Source organism: Pongo abelii, chromosome 18 (genome assembly GCF_028885655.2).
Source record: "Pongo abelii isolate AG06213 chromosome 18, NHGRI_mPonAbe1-v2.0_pri, whole genome shotgun sequence".
Taxonomy (NCBI): Eukaryota; Metazoa; Chordata; class Mammalia; order Primates; family Hominidae; genus Pongo; species Pongo abelii.
The window spans coordinates 2,914,212-2,936,670 of NC_072003.2; the positions used below are offsets into that span (position 1 = coordinate 2,914,212).

General features: G+C 55.2%; 2 protein-coding genes and 1 pseudogene across 3 annotated transcripts; 1 reads left to right on the forward strand and 2 right to left on the reverse strand.

The window, feature by feature from the left end:
* Positions 1 to 5,516: 5,516 nt before the first annotated feature.
* ZG16B (zymogen granule protein 16B) lies at positions 5,517 to 7,546 on the reverse strand. Its single transcript, XM_002826026.4, has 4 exons — positions 7,466 to 7,546; positions 7,301 to 7,379; positions 6,998 to 7,100; positions 5,517 to 5,997 (listed from the first exon to the last, which is right to left on the reverse strand). The coding sequence occupies exons 1-4, from the start codon at positions 7,544 to 7,546 to the stop codon at positions 5,634 to 5,636; spliced, it is 627 nt and encodes a 208-aa protein (XP_002826072.2). The 3' UTR covers positions 5,517 to 5,633.
* A 7,178-nt stretch (positions 7,547 to 14,724) lies between these two features.
* On the forward strand, positions 14,725 to 15,066 carry LOC129050900 (eukaryotic translation initiation factor 1-like; annotated as a pseudogene).
* A 931-nt stretch (positions 15,067 to 15,997) lies between these two features.
* On the reverse strand, positions 15,998 to 20,500 carry PRSS21 (serine protease 21). 2 transcript variants are annotated; one of them, XM_024233708.2, is made up of 6 exons: positions 20,397 to 20,500; positions 20,274 to 20,300; positions 19,763 to 19,928; positions 18,757 to 19,049; positions 16,649 to 16,761; positions 15,998 to 16,350 (listed from the first exon to the last, which is right to left on the reverse strand). In XM_024233708.2, exons 1-6 carry the CDS (start codon positions 20,458 to 20,460, stop codon positions 16,111 to 16,113), a joined length of 903 nt encoding a protein of 300 aa, XP_024089476.1. In that variant the 5' UTR covers positions 20,461 to 20,500; the 3' UTR covers positions 15,998 to 16,110. The 2 variants fall into 2 exon arrangements, with proteins under 2 accessions (XP_024089476.1, XP_024089475.1); XM_024233707.2 differs by having other exon boundaries at positions 16,607 to 16,761.
* Between the last annotated feature and the right edge of the window lie 1,959 nt (positions 20,501 to 22,459).

Consider the following 22,459-nt stretch of genomic DNA (forward strand, 5'->3'; position numbering starts at 1 on the left):
CCATCAACCCATCCATCCATCCATCCATTCATCCACTCATCCATCCATCCATCCATCCATCCATCCATCCATCCATCCATCCATCCATCCATCCCCTCATCCCAGAAAAAAAAAGATCCAAATCACAGAAGACTTACTAGCACTCTAGTAATACTGGCACACATACTCAAAACACTTCAGCAGAAACTGGTTTCCACAAGCAGCGCTTGGGACCCAGTTCTTTTCTTTTCTTTTCTTTTCTTTTCTTTTTTCTTTCCTTTTCTTTTCTTTTCTTTCTTTCTTTCTTTTTTTGAGACAGAGTCTTACTCTGTCACCCAGGCTGGAGTGCAGTAGTGCAATCTCGGCTCACTGCAACCTCCACCTCTCGGGTTCAAGTGATTCTGCTGCCTCAGCCTCCTGAGTAGCTGGGATTACGGGCGCACACCATCATGCCCAGCTAATTTTTGTATTTTTAGTGGAGACAGGGTTTCACCATGTTGGTCAGGCTGGTCTCCAACTCCTGACCTCAGGTGATCTGCTCACCTTGGCCTCCCAAACTCTTGGGATTACAGGTGTGAGCCACCTGCACCTGGCCAGGACTCAGTTTCTTTCATCACAAAATTTCTCATTCCTATGTAAACCTCATTGCATTCTACCCATCTCCCAGCCCTCTCGATCCTCAGCTTCAAACACAGTCCTCTGGAAGCACTGAGGTCTAGTTTGTTTTGTCTCTTTTTGTGCCTTTCAAGTTGCTCTGCACTTTTCTTTTTGGACTCCTTGGCTTGTCTTCAGAGAGACTCTTTCTTCCTTAAGGCAAACTTCAATGGCTGAATGTCCCATTTATCAGTCTGTAGCCCTTTTGTATCTCTAAAATTCATTTTAAAATACTGGGAATAGATATGTTAAAACATCAGCAGAGTGTATCTCTGGGTAGTGGGAATTCTTTTTTTTTTTTTTTTTTTTTTTTTTGAGATGCCTCAGCCTCCCAAGTATCTGGGATTACAGGCACACAGCATCATGCCCAGCTAATTTTTGTATTTTTGTAGAGATGGGGTTTCGCCATGTTGTCCAGGCTGATCTTGAACTCCTGACCTCAGGTGATCTGCTTGCCTTGGCCTCCCAAAGTGATGGGATTACAGGCGTGAGCCACTGCGCCCGGCTGGGAATTCTTTTTAATTTAGCTGTCTTTCCTAAAATTTCTGCAGTATACATGCAGTACTTTTGTAATTGGAAGCATAATGCTTAAAATGACATTTCTGTTAAAAAAAAAATTAGCCAGGCATGGTGGCATGCACTGGTAGGCCTAGCTGCTTGGGAGGCTGAGGATAGCCTGATTTGAGGAGTTCGAGACCAGCCTGGGCAACACAGTGAGATCCACATAAAATTTTAAAACATTAGCCGGGCATGGTGGTGCTTGCCTGTGGTCCCAGCTACCCGGGAGCTGAGGGGGGCGGGGGCAGGGGCTGCAGTGAGCTATGATTTCACCACTGTCCCCCAGCCTGGGAGACAGAGCAAGACCCTGTCTCAAAAATGAAAGAGAGAGAGAGAGAGAGAAAGAGGAAGGAAGGAAGGATAGAAAGAGAGAGAGAAAGAAAGAAAGAAAGAAAGAAAAAAAAGAAAAGAAAAGAAAAGAAAGAAGAAGGAAAAAGGAAGGAAGGGAAGGAAGAAAAGAAAGAAAAAACATCATAGCATCCCCTCCCCGGCTGGATAACCCTAGAGAGGTTGGAGACCAGGATCAGAGAGGGAAGCAGCTCAGATAAAATAACCCGTGCCACACAGGATGTCAGGCGCAGACCCCCAGCTCAAAGGTTTGGAGGTTTGGGGAGCTGGAACTGCTCCGCACCCCCACCAGATGCACAGGGTGTGTGAGGCAGAGCAGCAGGCTCTCAGGAGGGGGAGGGCAGGCTGGAGCAAGCTGCCCACGCTCCTCACAGCCACAGTGTTCCTTCCAGGCCCACGCTGCCCTGGGCTCTGTATCCGCCAGCTTGCCAGGCCTCATGCCCTAGGCCAAGGCTCTCGACCTTGACCTACTGAAGTTTGGGGCCAGATAATTCTTTCTTAGAGAGGAGGGCGGGGGGCTGTCCTGTGCCTCGCAGGACATGTGGCAGCATCCCTGGTGTCCGGCCACCAGAGGCCAGGAACACTTCCCCCACCCCCATGTCACAACGAAAACTGTTTCCAGACAGGGCCCAAAGCTCCCCCGTGCGGCCTGCAGTGCCCAGGGGAAGTCCCCAGCCCCCGGGCCCTGCCGACAACTCAGCCCTGGCTTATGGCAAAGTGGGCCTGCGTGTGGAAGATGAGGGGCCCAGACAGCCCTCCTGCAGGCTCCCTCCCCTGCTCCCCTTTCTCTCAACACAGACCTGCTCCTCCAGAGATGCAGGGCCCTCCTACATTGGGGCAAAGAGCAGGGGAGAGTCAGGGGACCTGCGTCCTCGTGGGGATCATGGCCTCATGAAGGGGTGAGTGGGACTTGGGATTCCTGAGCTTGTTCCTCGCCATTTCTCCACAGAGGATTTCAAACCATGGGAGTCCCTGGAGCCACCCCATCCTCCCCTCCACGCCTTTACCTGACACTCCCCCCAACTCAGTTCCCCTGGCCTGACCTGGACACCCCCACATGGGGCCTGAAGTGGCACAGGCTTGGGTAGAGGGGGTGGAAGTCCTTATCGAGGCTGGAGAAAATGTGCGTGAGGTTCAGAGAGAAACCTCTGGAGGAAGGCTCCTCTCTGGGTTCGTCCTGGTTTCCTTGGGTACCCTCAGTAGCAAGTGACAGAAACCCTCTCACATGATCAGGTGCTGAAAAGACCTGCCCTGCCTTCCCCTGACTGGAAGGATGCAATCTGTCTCCCCCACTGGTCCTCTGCTCTTTCCAAGAAGGGCCAGGCTTTTCCAGCAGGCCCAATCCTGACTTCCCCCACTAGTTTCTGCCTCTTGGGACCTATCCTTCTCTCAAAGTGCCCAAAGTATCTTGAGTTAGGGTCACCAAATTTAGTAAATAAAAACATAGCAAGCCTGGGCAACATAGCAAGACCTTGTTTCTGCAAACAACAACAACAACAACAAAACCCAGGCATGGTGGCATGTGTTTGTGGTCCCAGCTACTCAGGAGGCTGAGGTGGGAGGATCACCTGAGCCCAGAAGGTCAAGGTTGGTGATCGCACCATTGCATTCCAGCTTGGGAGAAAAAAAAAAAAAAAGAAATAAAAGAAAAAAGAAACACAAGTGAAAGAAACTTACCAAAACAAATTTTAAAAGAATTAAATAGAACCTTGAGAAGTAAAAAGTAACTAATGGAGCTATTGGGCTGGTCAGAGGGGAGGTCCCCAGTTGGCCCCAGGGACTTCTCATTCCTCTTGCAGGAAGGAAAGGGGTTTCTCCTGCAAAGCAGCTGCAGATACGTGTATCAAAATGTTTTCTTTTCTTTTTTTTTTTTTTTTTTTTTTTTTTGAGATGGAGTCTCACTCTGTCGCCCAGGCTGGAGTGCAGTGGTGCAATCTCGGCTCACTGCAACGTCCTCTGCCCTGGTTCAAGCGATTCTTCTGCCTCAACCTCCCAAGTAGCTGGGACTATAGGCACACACCACCACGTCCCACCATGTCCGGCTAATTTTTGTATTTTTAGTAGAGACGGGATTTCACCATGTTGGCCAGGATGGTCTGGAACTCCTGACCTCATGATCTACCCGCCTCGGCCTCCCAAAGTACTGGGATTACAGGCGTGAGCCACCGTGCCTGGCCCAAAATGTTTTCTTAAATGTGTTCTGTGCCTGGGCTTTGATTATCAACACGTTGAATGGCAAGTCTGATCACCATAATTTTGAAGTGGTGACGGCTGTAAGTTTCAAGGTGTCTGTGACAACAGTATTTGATGTGGTCATTTCATGGGTGTTGCATGTGAGGTCACATTCATACCCGAAGGAAACATCAAATTTTCAGTCAAGGGCAATAAAAAAAAAAGAGGTAATTTTCCCCCCATCCCAGTTCATGGATTCTCTGAATTTTGATTTCTGATTTTTGTCCACAGACCCCAGGTTAAGAAATGGCTCTCAACCAGCATTCGAAATTAAATAAAAATAAAAGTAGAGGAGAGAAAAAACGTCAGCGTTTATTTCATGCAGGAAGATGAAGCTGGGTTGTGAAATCTTTGCCTAGGTCGGGTGTTCAGGGGCCAGACTTTGCAGCTTGGTCACCTCAAGGTGAACCTCCAGCTCTGCCTCTAACTGCTGTGTAGGACAAGTCACTTTGCTCTCAGTTCCTCTGTTTCCTCATTTTGCAAACGAGGATAATTGAAGTCCTGTCCTTCAATTGTTGTGGGTGGGGACTTTGGGTGGAGCCCCTGAAATAGGACCTGGCCCTTCCCCTGATCACTGACTGTTTGGCTGTTGCATTAGATGATCACTGGGTGTTTGGCTGTTGCATTAGATGATCACTGGGTGTTTGGCTGTTGCATTAGATGATCACGGGGTGTTTGACTGTTGCATTAGATGATCACTGGGTGTTTGGCTGTTGCATCAGATGATCACTGGGTGTTTGGCTGTTGCATCAGATGATCACTGGGTGTTTGGCTGTTGCGTTAGATGATCACTTGTCTGTTTGGCTGTTGCATTAGATGATCGCTGGGTGTTTGGCTGTTGCATTACATGTGTTGCTTCCTGTGTCTCGAGTAGGATCAATTTCTCTCTGTGGATCATGGTCCCAAAGAGCTGAAAACCCTGTCCCTGGAGGCCCCTGGAGCTCTGATCTTAGCAAGTGCCCATGTGGGTTTGGAGGCTTGGGAAGGGGACATGAAGAATGGGCCAGGTCCAGGGCTTGTACTGATTTCCTGTTGCTACTGTGACAAATTACCCCAGCCATCTGCATCTCCTGCCTTTGCTCATGTTGAGCCCTCAACCTATAATGCCCTCCGCCCCTTGTCTCCACTTGGCCAATTGTCCTTCATCCTTTAAGACTTAGCTCAGACATTGCCTCCTGTAGGAAGACTTCCCTGAAGCACATCCCCCTCACCTCACCTCTGGGCAGGTGCTTACACGCAATGACCTGCATGTGCCCACATCCATGCAGATGGCAAAGTGAACTGCCACTATCTGCCTCTGCACCAGCCCCCACCACAGTGTATACGCACTCAGCTGAAACCTGGCCTCTTTATACCCCCAGTGCCAGGGGAGCCTGGTGAGGACAAGGTCTTGGCAAATGTTTGCTGAGTGAATGGATGAGTGAGTGGCTTCCCTGAGGCCCCTTGAGCACTCAGAGAATCCCGGGACTGAGTGGCCAGCAGAGGCCCGCTGGATGGGCCTGGGGTGAGGGACAGTGGGGAGTGGTGGCCTTGAAGCCTGACTCCTCAAAGATTGTGGGACTGGCACAGAGATCCACAGCACCCCTGAGGGGGTGGTGCTGCTCTCTTTCTGTCCTCGGCAGAGTCACCTTTGCCCTACCCCTCATCTCAATTCACTGGGCTCCAGCACTGTGGCCTTTGTCTCCAAGGAGCAGGGAAGGCTTTGGTTGTACCCCAGATCCAAGGACCAATCCTGGATGCACTGATTCTGCAGAAGCTTTATTTATTGGTGGATTCAGATTCAGCGTCCCGACTCAGTTACTCCAGTACTATCAGCCACCACCACCCAGATGGCCTCAGCTCGGATGGCCCCGTACCCCACCCTAGTGACCCGCAGGTGACTTTGATGGGTGTGTGAGAGTAACTGGTGGCTCAGTGGTCGGCTCCTCTAGTGGATAATTCCATTCAAAGCCAATACTCTTGATGCCAAGGAGTCCATGCTGGCCATAGATGCCCACCAGCACCTGCCCCTCTTGGCTGGGGTAGGCAGAGAAGATCTGGCCATCAAGCTTCCCAAAATAGAAATAGCGGTCCTTGCTGGTGTACACGACCATACCCCGGAGGAAAGCTTGGAAGGCGACAAAGACTTTTGTGATGTATTCGCCTGGCTGCAGGGTGACTTCCTGGGTATTCCCACCTAAGGCGCCCAGTTTCACATCCCAGGAGTCTCCAAGTTTCACCTGGACACTGGGAGAGAGGCAAAGCTTTGGACGCCCAGATCTGGGATGGCCCAGCACATCCCGAGTCCTCAGAGCCCCCATCGTCCTTCCCGGGATGCAGAGAGTCCAGCGCCATCAGACTTTGGGTCCCTGACACAGACTCACTGGTCACCAATCCTGGTTCTACCACTTTTGGGCCCTCTGATCTTGAACTCGTTACCCAGCCTCTCCGGACTCAGTTTCCCCATCTGCAAAATGGGTGTGACTTTTGGGAGGAGTCACTGAGATCCTGGCGAGGAGAGCTCCATGCAGTGCCAGGTCCCTGTGACCCAGAAGGCACCAGCTGCCGTCACTGTGGCCCACATATGAGCTGCCTCTGGCCGAGCCTGGACCTCCCGAGCCCTAGTCACTCCGAGCAGAGCAGCTCACAGGCTGAGGGGCAGGTGACTTCCCACACTCGCCAGCGCTTCCCCGACGGGGCTCATCTTCATCCCTCCCTCACCCTGGTGCTCTCCCAGGACGCACCCCTCTGGCTCGCCCCGCCCACACTCTGTCTCCTCTGCTGTTGGGCTTCTCTCCTCTCTCCCAAGACCCCAGAACTTCTAAGTGCAGGGCAAAAATCCATCCCAGACCTCCAGCAGAGACACCTCGATATTAAGGAAATGGCCCTGGATTTCTGCCTCTAACACTTCTGCTGACTCATATTCAGTCAGTGGTCCACTCTGACCCTTACCTCCTGTCTTCTCTGACAGTAATCGGACAGACTTTCCCCTGACTTTCCTATCAGGCATGGGGACAGAGAGGCCATTTTTGGTTGAGTTGAGCTTGGGTTGAAGGGAGAAGGTAGGGAGGACGGTCTGACCGTCTCTGCTCAAGCCAGGAAGCATCGGCGGGAGCCAGGAAGCATCGGTGGTAGCCAGGCATGTGTGGGAAAAGTGGCTACAGGTACCTACCCCCTGCCCCGAGTTCCTGAAACTGTGGGATGGGAGGGGACATGGCGTTGGGCCCAAGACCATGGCCCTACTCACCTTTTCACCAGAAGAAGACCCACAGACACCCGCAGCCCTGTGATTTCGTGGTCATAGTCTTCAGTAGTGGTGAAATACTTGCCTCCTCCAGGGCCATACATCTCTGCAGAAAAGAGAGAACCAAAGGGAAGAAAATCCCCACGCGGTGATATGGGGGTGACCTCTGCCAGAACAGGGGACCCCGCCCCTCCAGGCAGACAGGATGGTTCTGTGACCAGAGTTAGTCTGGGACAAGGGCCGAGTGAGTCCCTGGCTCTCCTGGAGGGAGGCAGGGGAGGTTGAGGGCAGACTCCACTGACTTACTCCCTGCCCAGGTGGGGCCCCCCAGGAGGGCAAGCGTGAGCAGCAGCAGCATGGCCTCTGGCCGGCGCATCCCAGGACTCTGCGGGAAGAAGAGAGGCCTCCTGACTCCAAAGCAAGGGCCAGTGTGACCTTGCCAGGCCCCACCCATGGAGCCAGTCACCTTACCTGGCCTGTGACTGGGCGTCTGGTCGTGCCGGGCACCCTCCACATCGCCTTTATACTCTCCTGGGCCCTCTGGGCCCCCATCCAGAAGGAAGGAGCGAGGGGCCACCGGGGGACAGGAAGGAGCTGGCTGTGGGGCTCTTCCTGGGGGAAGGCCCAGGGCCGGCCGTGGGGAGGCTCCCGGACGTGTGTTATTTGCTGTCTTGGCTCTGCAGCCTACATAAACAGAGCTGGGGACAGTGACAGACATTTCACAGTCACCTCTGGGCTCTCTCCAGTCAGCACTGGCACCGACTTGGATGGCAGAGGTAGGGAGAGGTTGGCTCATCCAGCTCAGCCTGATGGCTTCCACCCGAGGGTGGTGGGTCAAGGGTCCACAGAAGCTCCGTGGGGCCCACTCCTGCCGTGGGCGACCTGGAGTCAGGGCCTCCTTCAGACTCAGGCAGCACCTGGTGCCTGGCAGGCTTCCTGGGACCCAGGCTGAGCTCAGTGCGGGCCCTGAGAGAGCCTGAATGGACTACCCAACCCTTTGAGTACTGTGCCCTGTGCAACAGGCGCACCAGGCACTGGCCCTCAAGGCACTGCCCTTAGAGCTGCCTGGGTCTCTCCTCTGTGCTGTATCTGGGTGGAGCAGGTATGAGCCAGTGTTCAGGGACTCAGAGGCCATGGGAGGGAAGGACACCGAAGGTGCAGTCCATGCTACGATGGGAGGCAGAGGGCCTGGGGAGGGCGACCCCCCAGGCCGGTCCTTCCGAGGTGTTGGCCCTCATCTGGGCGGGAACTGGCACTTCTCCAGGGCTTGGTCCCCACGGTCCTGCTGGTTTTCTGTCTCACTCCTTTCCCCCTCAGCCCCTCTTGTCAGGGAGGCCTGTGCAGGCGGATGCCTGTGGGCAGAACGCCATCACCCTCAGACGCCAGCTGAGAAAAGCTCGTGTTTGGAGATGCTCATCCCAAGGACCCTGAAGGACCCAGGGCATTGGGAAGGAGTCTGCAGAAGAGCTGGGGTGTCGGATAAGGATCAGGGGAGAAGAGATAAAGGCCGTCGGATGCCCAAGCGAGGCAGGCACTAGGGGACAGATTGCAGCTCAAGCGCAGTTCCACGCGTGTCCTCAGGACACCTCTTGTGTGTGTTCCAGGGGCTGAAGCTCCGCAGGGCCCGTGACCACTGGGAACAGCCACAGGGCTGTGATTACCAACACAGGACCCTGGAGCCAGATGCGGGTCCAGCCCAGCTTCCTGACGTAGCGGGGCTGGGATCTGCGGGCACTTGCTTCACCTCTCTGGGCCTCTGTTCTGTGGATAACAACAGAACCTTCCCCTGAGGGTGCTGTGAGGGCCTCCCCGGGGCCGGTTGTCCTGAGCCTTAGACTTTATGCCTTGGGGGACAGTGTACAACGCTAATTTTTGGAAAGAGCAAAAGCTGAGAAATCATGGGCGCATCCACCTGGAGATGCCGAGAGCCCGGGTGGTGGATCCCTGGCTATGGAAAACTTGGATGGAGAGGGTGGGGGACACTCCCACTGCACACCCATCCCCCAGGGAAACAGGCTGGAAGACCAGTGTGTGTGGACCCCACATGCTTCCCAGGAAGAGGGGTGCGGGGAAGGGCTTTGTGCATGCACAGACTGGCTCTGGAAGTGCTGGCTCACCAGGAACGGGGACGCTGGTCTCATCGGGATGAGGGTGGACAGGGGCTGTGGGAGGCACAGGACTTTCATGACTTGAACCAGGTGCCTGCACCAGGGGTGGCGAACTATGGCCCAGCCAACCACCACCTGTTTCTGCCCAGCCCACGAGCAAAGAATGCCTCCTACATGTTAACATTCTTAGCAGACATTCAAAAGAACGATGTCTTGTGGTCCATGAAAATTCTTTGAAATTCCCATGCCCCAGTTCATAAGTTAAGCATCACTGGCCCACAGCCGCCGTGCGCTCATTGGCATGGGGCCTGTGGCTGCCTTCCTGCTTGCACAAAAGCTCACACGGCTGTGACAGAGACCTGCAGCCCCCGAACCTAAAATTGTACCATCTGGCCCTTCACACAAAACGTCCGCCCACCCCTGGTTGATACCTATTCCCGAAGAACCACCAAAGCCCTGTCCATGGTGCTGGATGGCAGAGTCAGGAAGGGGGCTCCCCATGACACCCCAGCCCTGACGGGGCAGGAGCAGAGCAGCACATTAGCCTTGGCACCTGGCCCTTGTTCTGGCGCCTGCACCATCTCCCTGGAGGGGCTGGTCAGGGCTGGGTTCCCACTGACTAGTGTTTCAAGGTGAGGCCCCAGTTGCACCTCTCTGCACCCCCTCAAGCACTCCTCTGATTTCGGGGGAAGCAGAGCCCAGGCCGGGGGAAGGTCAGCGGAGCCCCTCTCAGGAGGAGCCTCCTTCAGGGAGGTGGAGGTGGAAAAGGCCAAGCCCTTGGCCAGCACAGCTGTCGGAGGCAGGAGCTCAGAGGTGGCACAAAGGGGCTGTGTTCTTGCTCCAGCCCAGCCTGAGGGAGCCTTTCCATGTTTTGCTGGCAGTTCAGGGGCCTTCTTTCTAACTCCAGGCTGGCAGGGTTTGATGCCCAGAAGGAAAGTCATCTGAGCCAGGACTCCAGAAGCACCAGCTGGGGTTGGGGGGACTTGGAGGAAGAGAGTGCACACTGAAGGGGATGTTCAGACAGCGCGAACACTGGGATCACATGTGCTTGTTCACACACGTGCACTTGAAGATGCATGCACACACATGCACCCAGACACACACGCCTGCCCAGCCTCTCCTGCATGCAGGGGGCACGCACACACGAGGACACTCCTCCTCGCCTGCATGCCTGACCTGGGGAAGAAGCCCGTCTGGTGGGAGGCTTCCCCCCCACCCTCCATCTGCCATGGCCCAAGTGCTGGCCCCGAGCCCGTGCCCAGGGAGACTCAACACAGGCCCTTTGTCCCTTGGGATCAGGGCTCCCAAGAGAGGGATTTACTGAGCATTTATTTCCTGCCCCGGACACGCCCCAGTCCTCATTCTGCCAGGAGAGGGGAACAATGAGGCCTTCTCCTGCCCGCAGAGGTGGCCCTTGTGTGTCAGGAGTCGGGTTAGGGCCACAAGTCCCTGGCCTCTCTGCCCTCCAAGTGTGGGGCTTGGGAAGACCCCTCTGTGGCTCTGCAGCCTGAGGCACAGCAGACAAGAGGGTCTCCATCTGCACCCACTCAGTTGGCGGGGCCTCCCTGTGGCCTGGGGGCCAGGCTGAGCCTCTGCGGGAAGCCCCCAGCCTCACCGGAGGCAGGAACACGAGTCCCTGGCTTGGATCTCCGGGTAGGACTGTCCTGACTGAGGCTCTGAGCAAAGTCAGGAGCTGTTTCCTCCCAGGGCCTTGGCAGCTCCCTGGGACTCAGGAACCAGAGGGAAGGTCCTGCTGGCTGGGGGAGGGGCAGGATCAGAAGCCCAGGGGCCTCTGCCCCAACCCCACCAGGCCTACGCTGGGCTGTGCATGTGGACTTGCCCTTGAGCGGCTGCTGCTGGGGAAAGAGGCCCTGAGGGAAGTCACCGCAGCCTTGTGCTCCTGAAACCACAGCTCCCGCACGCCCGCGGCACACTCACTGAGTTCCCGTTGGTGCCACGCCTGTGCTAAGCATTTTTTTTTTTTAGAGACGAAGTCTGTCTCTGTTGCCTAGGCTGGAGTGCAAGTGGCTCTATCTCAGATCACTGCAACCTCCACCTCCCGGGTTCAAGCGATTCCCCTGCCTCTGCCTCCCGAGTAGCTGGGATTACAGGCACCCACCACCACGCCCGGCTAATTTTTGTATTTTTAGTAGAGATGGGGTTTCATCTTATTGGCCAGGCTGGTCTCAAACTCCTGACCTTGTGATCTGCCTGCCTGCCTCGGCCTCCCAAAGTGCTGGGATTACAGGCGTAAGCCACAGCACCCAGCCTCCGCTAAGCATTTTATCTGCACTTTCCCCAGAGAAACTCAATACTTTTATTGGAAAACCAGGACATATAACCACACATTTTGCCTAATCTTTCATGTAATTAACCTTCCACTAGTGCAAGTGTTGAAAAGAGAATACACTATTCCCAAGTTTCAAGTTGAGGGAGGCGGGATTCCCGGGCTCTGGTTTCTCCAGCCTGCCCTGGTCCGTGTGTTGCTCCTCGGCATCTGGGTCAGCTCAGGCTGCTGTAACACAAATCCCGCGCCGTGGGCGGCTGGTAGACGATAGAGGTTTGTTTCTCACAGCTCTGGAGGCTGGAAGCCCAGGATCAAGGTGCTGAGCGATGTGGCTGCTGGTGAGGGCTCCTTCCTGGCGAGCAGACCCCCATCTTCTCACTGTGTCCTCTTATTTGGGGAGGGGCGAAGAGGAGAACCCTGGTCTCCTTTTCTTTTAAGGGCCCTAACCCATCACTGGAGGTCCTGTGCTCATGACCTCATCTAAACCTAATTACCTTCAAAGTTCCCACCTCTTGATAGATATGCTTACAAGCTTCCACATATGAACTTTGGGGGGACAAAGACAGCCCACAGCACCTGGTTAGCATCCCCCTGAATCTCTCCTGAGGCGGGCACCTGCTTAGAACCTGGGGCTCACCCCACTCTCCTGACCTCCTCTCCTGGGGGCCAGGAAGTGCCCCACGGGGGGCGACCCTGTCCACCTCCGCGGCTGCTCTCCAGCTGACTTGCTTGGGCCCTGTCCTGTGAATGGAGGAAAGATGTTGGGCTCAGCCTTTGCACCTGCCCCGGTAGATTCCGTGATAAGGGGCCTGAGCGGCCTGGCCTGGCGCCACACTCCGACCCTGTTCCTGACTGCACCTCCCGCAGCCACTCCCAGCCTCGGTTTCTCTATCAGTAAACAAGCCCCTAGCACACCCCAGCACCTGAGGAGCGAGACAATGTGTGCAGCTGCCAGCCGTCTGCTGGGGCAAAACGAGTCCGTCTTATTGAGGCGATACGGTTTGGCTGTGTCCCCGCCCAAATCTCATCTTAAATTGTAGTTCCCATCATTCCCACATGTTGTGGGAGGGACCTGGTGGGAGGTAATTGAGTCGTGGGCAGTGTTACCCCCATGCTGCTGTTCTCGTGATAGAGAGTGAATTCTCACGAGATCTGATGGTTTTATACGGAGATTTTCCCCCTTTTGCTCAGCACTTCTCCTTGCTGCCACCACGTGAAGAAGGACGCGTTTGCTTCCCTTCTGCCATGATAGTAAGTTTCCTGAGGCCTCCCCAGCCACGCTGAACTGTGAGTCAATTAAACCTCTTTCCTTTCTAAAATACCCAATCTCAGATATGTCTTTATTAGCAGCGTGAGAATGGACTAATACATGAGGACCGGCCCGGATGAAGCCCTCAATGGTGTCAGGCACTGGAACAGCCTCAAACTGGTTTGAGTCAGTTGCTCATCTCCTTCCCAAGAGTGGTTGAGTCCTCCCTGGGAGGCTGCAGAGGGAGTAGCTCTGTGGGGGCGTCGCTGGTCTGGGAGGCCAGTTCCTGACTGCAGCCCCCACAGCGAGCCATGTGGAGGGCCTGGAATTTTCCAGACTCGAGGATGGACGGTCCAGATGGACCAAGATGGCAGAAGCTGAGGATGGGCCCTGGGGAGCTGTCCTCCAAGGACAAAGTCAACAGACATTTCCCCTACATTTACCACCCAAATTCAGACATATTGGAGAGGAAAAGGTGACAGTGACACCCACGTAATCCCTGCCTCTCCAGTCCTCAGCATTCTTCTGTGTGGGTGTCACTGCATTTGTCCATGTCCCAGACCCTCCGTCCACTCATTGGTTCATCTTCTTTCCTCAGACATCAGGTGCAGACCTCAGTTCACTTACCCTCAGGGACTTCCACATGTGTATCATTAACTAGACTGTTGGGGGGTTGGGCTTTTCCCAGTTTGAAGTACAATTTGCATACAACGAAATCACATATCTCGAAGTGTATATTCACAGGTTTAAAAAATATTTATGTATTCTGGACCACTTGGCTGGGCTGGGGCATCTGGCAGGAGGTCTGGGGCTAACTGCCCACTTGAGACCAGCCTGGACCACAAAGTGAGAACTTGTGTCTACAAAAAATAATTTTAAACAACTTAGCTGGTGGTGGTAGTGTGGACCTGTAGACCCAGCTACTCAGAAGACTGAGGTGGAAAGAGCCCAGGACTTCAAAGTTGCAGTGAGCTAGGATCACGTCACTGCACTGGCTCCAGTCTGGGTGCCAAAGTGAGACCCTATCTCTTAAAAAAAAAAAAAAAGCAAAAAAACAAACAAACAAAAAACTAGGCCGGGCATGGTGGTTCACGCCTGTAATCCCAGCACTTTGGGAGGCCGAGGCAGGTGGATTGAGAGGTCAGGAGTTTGAGACCAGTCTGGCCAACATTGTGAAACCCTGTCTCTACTAAAAATTACAAAAGTAGCTGGGCATGGTGGCACTCCCAGATACTCAGGAGGCTGAGGCAGGATAATTGCTCGAACCAGGGAGGCGGAGGTTGCAGTGAGCTGAGATCGCACCATTGCACTCCAGCCTGGGTGACAGAGTGAGACTCTGTCTCAAAAAAAAAAAAAAAGGATGACAGGCAAACTGGCTGAAAGCTATTGTAGCCATTGAGTAGCATTTCATGGCTGGGTTGAAATAAAGCAGAAAACAGGGCCAACTCTATAAAAGGGACCACTAGTACAATTTGAACAAGTTGTGTTAGCGATATCGCCAAAGTTACCCACTAGGTGGAGTGAAGCATGTTTTTAGGTCCAGTTCTGTTAAGTTACCCAAAGCAGTTACTGGCTGTAAAATTTTAATTACACATTATCCTGTCAAGGGAGAAAGGTGCGCGTTAAGAGAGGTAAGTGGACCACCATGACATGGAATCTCGTTTTGATGGTCTTGGGAAAAGCTGCAGTATGAAGCCGGCAATTTTGCAGTTAAAATGTCTCTGGTTATGGCCTTGGATCGTTGGTGAACTCTCTGTGCAGTCTACACATCAGGCACAATACTTGTCCCTTGATATTTATGTTAAGTTGTTTCGTTTTAGCTCGCAGGGCATTTATGAAAGAGCAGCTTCCAGTTTTCATAATTCCATAGGAGAAAACTGGATTGGAGGAACTTAGAATTTAGGGTCCAATATAGTCTACAGGTAGATGATAAAACTGATCTATAAACAATTTAAATATGACATTCCAAAGCCTTCGTAATGTTACAGGATCTCTGGGGTGTTTTTTTTCTGGCTGGAAATCTGTGGCTGCTGGCGCCTTGGCCCGAGTTTTGCCCATTTCCACTGAGAAAAAGGAATCATCTCGTATGTCCACTATCCAGAATCTCCACTCTTTCCACCCCTTTGCTGATTTAAGTAAGAGTGATGACCTGCTCCCTGCAGGCACTGAGGAATAGATCCATGCAAGAATTTAACAGAGAAATAACAGGAAAACCCTTAGTACTGTCTAAGGGATCACTAAGGATTACAATAAAAAGCAACTAGTGAAGGCATTTAAGAGGAAATTTGCCTGCAATGGGACAGTAATTGAGCATCCAGAATATGGAGAAGTCATTCAGCTACAGGGTGACCAGCGCAAGAACATATGCCAGTTCCTTGTAGAGGTGAGACTGGCTAAGGACGATCAGCTGATGGTTCAAGGGTTTTAACTATTTGTGGCTCACTGAAACTTAAGTGAGGATTTCCCTGTAATGAGTAGAATTTCCCTTCTTTCCCCTGTTATAAGTTTAAAAACTTCACAGTTTGTCTAATGTAACCATTTGGGGTCTGCTTTTAACTTGGACTAGTGTAATTCCTTCATGCAATAAACTGCAAAAATAAAAATTAAAAAAAACATTGCTAAGGGACGACCATGATTTTCAAACATGGAACCAGCTGGAGTCCCACAAGGGGAACCATTATTGCCTACTCTCTGGATGCTCAGAGCCTCACCTCGGGGCTGCGCCAGCTCTGAGGCATCCCATGCCCCACAACTACTCTCAGCATGGTGGGGGGGAGTGGTCAAGAGAGAAATGCCCACCCTGGTGTCCTTGTCCTCAGTGGGCCAATGCTGAGGCCCCCACAGGATTGCACCCCAGTTGCCTAGAATGGTACCCTCCATGTTTGTGTAAGCTCATTGGCGTTCCTTCCTTCCCTGCCTCGGTTTCCCCATTTCCTGCAATCATCTCCCAGATAAACTACCTGCACCCATGTCCTGGTCCTAGGTCAGCCTTGGGGAACCATAGTAAGATCAGGATGTCTGGCGTTTCTGTGCTGGATCCTTGTGGGGTGAGGGAAGTCAGGATTGTTTCTTCCAATGCACACACCCCCACTCCAGGCTTCCCAGCTCCCGGCACCCTGGAACTACTCTTGTTCCATTGCCGAGAATGATGTGCGTCTATAATTTCAGCTACTCAGGAGGGTGAGGCGGGAGGATCGAGACCACCCTAGGCGTTCAAGACCAGCCTGGGCAACACACAATTCTCTTTCTGATCGAAATAACCAGATGATTCTATGGTGCAGAACAGATGTGGGTGTGAGCCAGGGGCACAGACAGGCTGTCTGCACAAGAGAGAATGAGCTGTCCATGAAGCCACTGCATTTGAAGAATGCTCTGCAAGGCATCAACCGGAATGTGTTTATTACCAAACAAGACAGAAGAGAACCAGGGCCTGACTTGGCAGTGGCCCCAGCCTGCATGGGCTCGGGTAGGCTCAGGCCGGCCCCAGGAGTGGGAGAGCCCAGAGAAGAGGGAGAAAGAGTAGCGGCCAGGAGGGGTCTGGCTGGGACATGCCACTCTGGGCCATCATCTTCTGGATCCACTCAAAGTGGTGGCTGATATTGGTGTAGACACCGGGCCTATTGGGCCGACCACAGCCCACTCCCCAGCTCACGACTCCAATCTGATACCACAGTCCATTCTTGTTACAGGCCAAGGGTCCACCTGAGTCACCCTGGGGAGCAGCGGGGCTGAGGTCAGCCTGGGGCGGAGTGAGTGGGGCAGGGGAGAGGCTGAGAGTGGGAAGGGCTATGGGGCTGGGTAGACGGGGTGCACATCCTCCTCCTCCCTCTGGCAGCAGCCAAGCCTCCGTTTCTGCATCTGCAGAGTGGGGCAACAGTCTCCACCTCCCGGGGTTGGCATGAGGGTCAAATAAGGTACAGGGACACAGGATGCTTTCCTGGGCTGGGAGTGGTGGCAGGGACACTCACGAAGCAGGCATCCTTCCCGCCTTGGGCATTGCCAGCACAAACCATGTCTCCAAAGATGTCCTTGTGGAAACTGTACTTGAGGAAGAGGTGGTTGCACATAGAGTTGTTTATGATGGCGACCTGAACTTCCTGGAGGGTGTAGGGAGATGGCAGTGCTGTGGGGACGATAGGGGGAAGGAGAGACACAGCAACCTGAGGCCCCTCTAGGGAAGGATGGCATAGGCTGCGAGGGTGGGGGCCCTGGGGCACCCACTGTGCCTGGCAGATTCATCTCCATTACCCCCAGCTCCAACCCAGACCCCAGCACAACAGAGGCCCTCAGCAGCATCACAGAAGGCCCCGGGGAGGGACAGGCTGTCAGAGCTCCCCCAGCCTCACTTTCCCTATCTGTAGAATGGGAACAATGGCCCTGCCTGCGCGCATGGAGAGATTCCTTAGCCAAAAGGAGCTGAGGGAAGGGTGAAGGCAGCTGAGATGATGTTAAGATGAGCATCCAAAGCCAGACCTGAGGGAGGGGCAGCCTGGCTGCAGCCCTGGCCTCAGTAGCAGCTGGGCGCTTTCCAGGCCTGGGCACAAGCTTGTTGCAGCACTCTTAGGGCCCCCCCAGCACCCCTGGGAGGCAGCAGTCATCAGGACCCACTCCCAGATAAGGAGAGTCAGGGGGATATTGCCCCGCTGACCCCCGGCAAGGCACTGGGGAAGTCTCAGAGCCTGACAGGAACCCACACCTGTCCAATTCCTGCCTCAGAGTGCCAGCCAGCACCTTGTCCTGCAGAGGATGACAAAAGACAATGAGACCCAAGCTGCAGGCAGCGCTTCCCGTCAGCCGGGCCTCTCCTAAGCCCTCGGGACTAACAACCTGGGAACTAGCCTGTGATGTGGAACCATCATTACCCTATTTCACAGGGGAGGAAACTGAGGCACTGTAAGATGAACAGCTTTGCCCAAGGCCTCCCAGCCAACGCAGGGCACAGCAAAGGTGCACACCAGGCAGGGGGCTCCAGAAGTGCCTGCCCCCTGCCTCCCCTGCACTGTGATTTGAGGCGCAGCCTGGGGTTGGTGTGACCTGTCCACCCTGGGCTGGGGAGAGAGGGTGGCAGAGGCAGCCTGGCCGTGCCCCTGGCTCATATCCACTCGTCTTTGCAGCAGGGGTCCTTCTCAGGGAAGGGAAAGGATCCCTCCTCTAGAGGGAGGTGGCTCCAGTGCTGAGTTCTCCACTCCCGCTTCCAACTGCCAGGGTGTGACTTGGGGACATCCCTTACCCTCTCTAAGGCAAGGGGCCCTGACTTCTCCATTTACTAGTTCTTGGCAATTTCCATAACCCTCTCAGTTTTCTCATGTGTAAGATAGGTATAAAAACGTTACCAGCTTCATGCCTAGGTGAGCTCCAGCAGGAGGAGAGGCCGCACCTGGCTCACTGCTGGGCCCCCATGCCTAGAACAGTGCCAGGCACACAGCGTGTGCTCAAGGAACCACGTTTGTTATTGTTACTACTGTTGTGGGATGATGCAGGGATGGGCCAGATGGGGGAGCAGAGGGAAGGGATTCCTGATACAGGGAACACGCCCAGTCTAGGGCTGCCGGCCCCGGGGTTCCTCCGGATGCTGGGCCCACTTCTTTCAGGGCATGTGTGTTGGGGGACATGCAGGTGCCAGGGCAGGCCCACCAGAGGACCCCCAGAGGGGTTTCCGTGGGAACTGCAGTTGAGCATGGCTTGGAAGTTTCTGGGGAAAGGAATGGGCTCAGTGCTGCAGGAGAATCAGCCAGAGGTAGGGTGAGTGCAGGAGGCTTGGAGAGGCAGCCCCCGAGCTTGATGCCTGGGGCATTGGTGAGCACCGGGGGAGGTGGAAAGATGTAGGAATAAATCCAAGTCTGAGGTTTATGTTGCCAAGCCCTCCAGAACCCTCCACCACCGCACCACCCGCAGGCCTGCGCCAAGCTGGCCTCCCTCTCACACTCTCCTTCTGGCCCCCACAGCCCCTGGAAGGGAGAGAACTGGGTGTTTGGTCCCTGCCTGGCAGGTGAGGAGAGACTGCGAGCAAGAGGGGCATAGCCTGCACCCCCAGACCAAGCAGGGGGCTATTGTGCCTATGCAGGGGAACAGGTGAACAAAGACAGTTCCTCCCTGACCCGCCTGTCCCCAGCCTCACCCTCATCCTCTTTGATGTACCCCCAGCCGGTCACCCAGCAGTCTGTCCGGTTCTCAAACTCAAATGTGGAGGCCTGGAGACAGATGGGCTGGATGTGTTTAGTGTAGGTGACAGGTGCAGACAGCTTCACCAAGGCAATGTCGTAGGGTGAATTCCCCAGGTAGTGAGGGCTCAGATAGATATTCGACACGAAGTAACGGGTGTAGTAGGCCTGCAGGCTCCAGAAGGATGGCATGGAAGTCAGCTGGCCAAACTGGACCATCCACCCGGAGGGATTACTAAGGTCACCATAGCTGGTAGAAGAGAAGAGAGCAGTCAGGGGCCCTGGACGGAGGGCTGGCTACCTGAGCACAACAGGGGTCCAGTCCAGGAGGGGGGACTGTGGCGTTGCTGCTACTTGCTAACACCCAGGGTCCCCTGCGGAAATGAAGGAGCCCAGACAGACCACAACCAAAGTCCTAGGACCTGCTCCTGCAGCAGGAGGGTGGGGTCTTGTCACCTCCCAGAGGTGTCCCAAGGACCCTTGCACTGAGCCAAGGCCTCCAGGGGCACCCCCATGCAGCCCAAGGAGGAATGGGCAGATGCACCAGGCCAATGCGGGCTTGGCAGGATGGAGCCCACACAGCGGCCGGGTGTGCTGGCCTTGGCTCGGTGCCCCACACTGTACTGCACCGTCCACCAGGAGCGGGGATGAGGGTGGGATGGACGGTGGTGAACTTTGGGTTGAAAGAAAAAGGGAGAGAATACCCAAAAGTGCGTGGAAATGTTCTGGAAGAACATTCTGGAAGAACCTGAACAGGGTTCCCTCCAGGAGACCCAAAGGGAACTGGAGTGGGTGTAACCGGCTGCAGCACAGCCTGGGGCTCAGGAGAACAAACACCAGGCCACATCCACGCACAACATTCACGCCCAAGTCTGGCATCAGACCATAGGTGAAGTTCGGTGGCACTCCCCCCAGCCCTGCTCCTGCCCGTCCCTGCACCCCTCCGTTCGCAGCCCCACTCACGTTTCAAAGCAGTGCGCCGCCGTGAGCGCCCAGCGGTGGCTGAGCAGACTCGCTCCGCACACGTGGGAATCCCACAGGCGCAGGCTCCCCTGCCATGGCCAACGCCCGAGTTCGGCGTCCTCTCCACCCACGATGCGCGACGTGACGACCCGTTGGCCACATGGTCCTCGGATGGTCAGAGGAACTGCTGAGTCGCAGGAGGCAGCTCCCCAAGCCCGACCTCTCCCTTTCTCCCCTTCAACCCAGTCCGAGAAACCACGTTTTTGCCCACCCAGGGTCCCCTCGCGTGTGTGCAGCAGGAAGTAGGCGACACTGGAGACCCTCCCACGTGCTCTGCAGGGCCCGCCCATCCCCCTCGAGCGCCCATTAGTTACTTTCCACACCAACAGAGTTCTCGATCCCGGGGGCGTGGGCGAGAGAGCAGTAGAGGCCCCCCCGCTACGCCCCCACCGCCCCCCGTCCACCTCGGCCCAACGGCCCTGGCAGGAATCGCGTGTCCTGGGCGCCCTACCTGACAACAGCTCCGCCTCCTGCGACTCTGCAGGAGACAAGAAGTGAGCTCCCCGCGGCCTCCACCTCCCGTCCTCCCCACCGCCCCCCCACCCCCGTCCCGCCAGCAGCGCCCCGAGCTCACCCGGCTTCCTGAGTCCCTCTAGCGACAGCAGCAGCGCCAGCAGCAGCGCCCCGCGCGCGCCCATGGCCTCCTCTCCCGCGGCCTGGCGCCCCCTCTGCCCACTCTCGCGCCGGGCCCGGGGCGCCCCCTGGGGGCGGGGCGGGGTGGGAGCGCTGCCCTCTACTCCCAGCTTCGCCCTCCTGGGCCCAAGGGCTGTTTGGGGCCTCTCAGGCCTGGCAGTGCCCTGGCTTTCAGCTCCTAGGGGCGGGTCTTCGACCACACTCTTTGATGTGGCCCAGACCCGGTGGACCCCACAGTCCCTTTCTTGTCTGCAGCCTAGGGGTCCTGGCTGCCCTCTTGGTGCCCCCTGTCCTCCACCTACAACCTCCTCCAGCACCAAGGGCCTGGCCTTGAGCCAGGAGTCCCCTTAAAGCCTGGGGACTCCCTGAAGGCCGGGTGGGGCCTAGAGGCATGGCTGCTCCTTCATGGGACTTTCTTGGGAAAACAGTGGTCCTGGGTCCCTTCCACCCAGAATGGGGATCTCCCCAAGTCTCTGCCCAGGCTGTCCCCACTGCGGGCTCCCGCTGGGCTCTCCTCACTTCTCTGGAACAAATTTTTTTTTTTTTTTTTTTTGAGATGGAGTTTCGCTCTTGTCGCCCAGGCTGGAGTGCATTGGCGTGATCCCAGCTCACTGCAACCTCCACCTCCCGGGTTCAAGCGATTCTCCTGCCTCAGCCTCCCAAGTAGCTGGGGTTACAGGCGCGCGCCAGCACACTTGGCTCATTTTTGTATTTTTGGTAGAGACGGGGTTTCGCCATGTTAACCAGGCTGGTCTCCAACTCCTGACCTCAGGTAATCCGCCCGCCTCAGCCTCTCAAAGTGCTGGGATTACAGGCATGAGCCACCGTGCCCAGCTGCAATTCCACTTCTGAGTATACACCCAAAAGAACTGAAAGGAAGGTCTTCAAGAGATATTTGTTTTTGGTTTTTGGGGTGGTTTAGTTTTGTTTGTTTTTGAGACGGAGTCTTGCTCTGTCGCTCAGGCTGGAGTACAGTGGTGCGATCTTGGCTCACTGAAACCTCCGCCTCCTGGGTTCAAGTGATTCTCCTGTCTCAGCCTCCAGAGTAGCTGGGATTAGAGGCACCTGCCACCATGCTTAGCTAATTTTTGTATTTTTAGTAGAGATGGGGTTTCGCCATGTTGGCCAGGCTGGTCTTGAACTTCTGACCTCAGGTGATCTGCCCTCTGCGGCCTCCCAAAGTGCCAGGGTGAAGGTGTGAGCCACTGCGCCCAGCCTTGAAGAGATATTTGTATACTCATGTTCATAGCAGGATTATTCACAGTAGCTGACACGAAAGCAACCCGAGAATCCATTGACCACTGAACGGATCAGTGAAAATGGGAATGTACAACCAGAACCCGGGAATCCCGCCTCCCTCAACTTGAAACTTGGGAATAGTGTATTCTACTTTCAATACTTGCACTAATGAAAGGTTAATTACATGAAAGATTAGGCAAAATGTGCGGTTAGGCGTTCTGGTTTTCCAATAAAAGTATTAAGTTTCTTCGGGGAAAGTACAGATAAAACGCTTAGCACAGAGCATGGTACCAATGGGAACTCAGTGAGGGCGCGGCGGGCGTGTGGGAGCTTCGGGTTTCAGGAGCACAAGGCTGCGGTGCCTTCCCTCAGGGCCTCCTTCCCCAGCAGCAGCTGCTCAAGGACAAGTCACATGCACAGCCTGGCCTTGGCCTGCTGGGGTTGGGGCAAAGGTCCCTGGGCTTCTGATCCTGCCCCTTTCCCAGCCAGCAGGACGTTCCCTCCGGTTCCTGAGTCCCAGGGATCCACTGAGGCCCCTAGGAGGTGTCAGCTCCTGGCTTTGCCCAGGGTCTCAGTCAGGCCAGTCCTACCCGGAGATCTGAGCCAGGGACTCAGGTTCTTGCCTCCAGTGAGGCTGGGGGCTTCCCGCAGAGGCCCAGCCTGGCCCAGGGGCTGCAGGGAGGCCCTGGCTGCTGCATGGGCTGCACATGGAGACCCTCTTGTCTGCTGTGCCTCAGGCTGCAGAGCCACAGAGGGGTCTTCCCA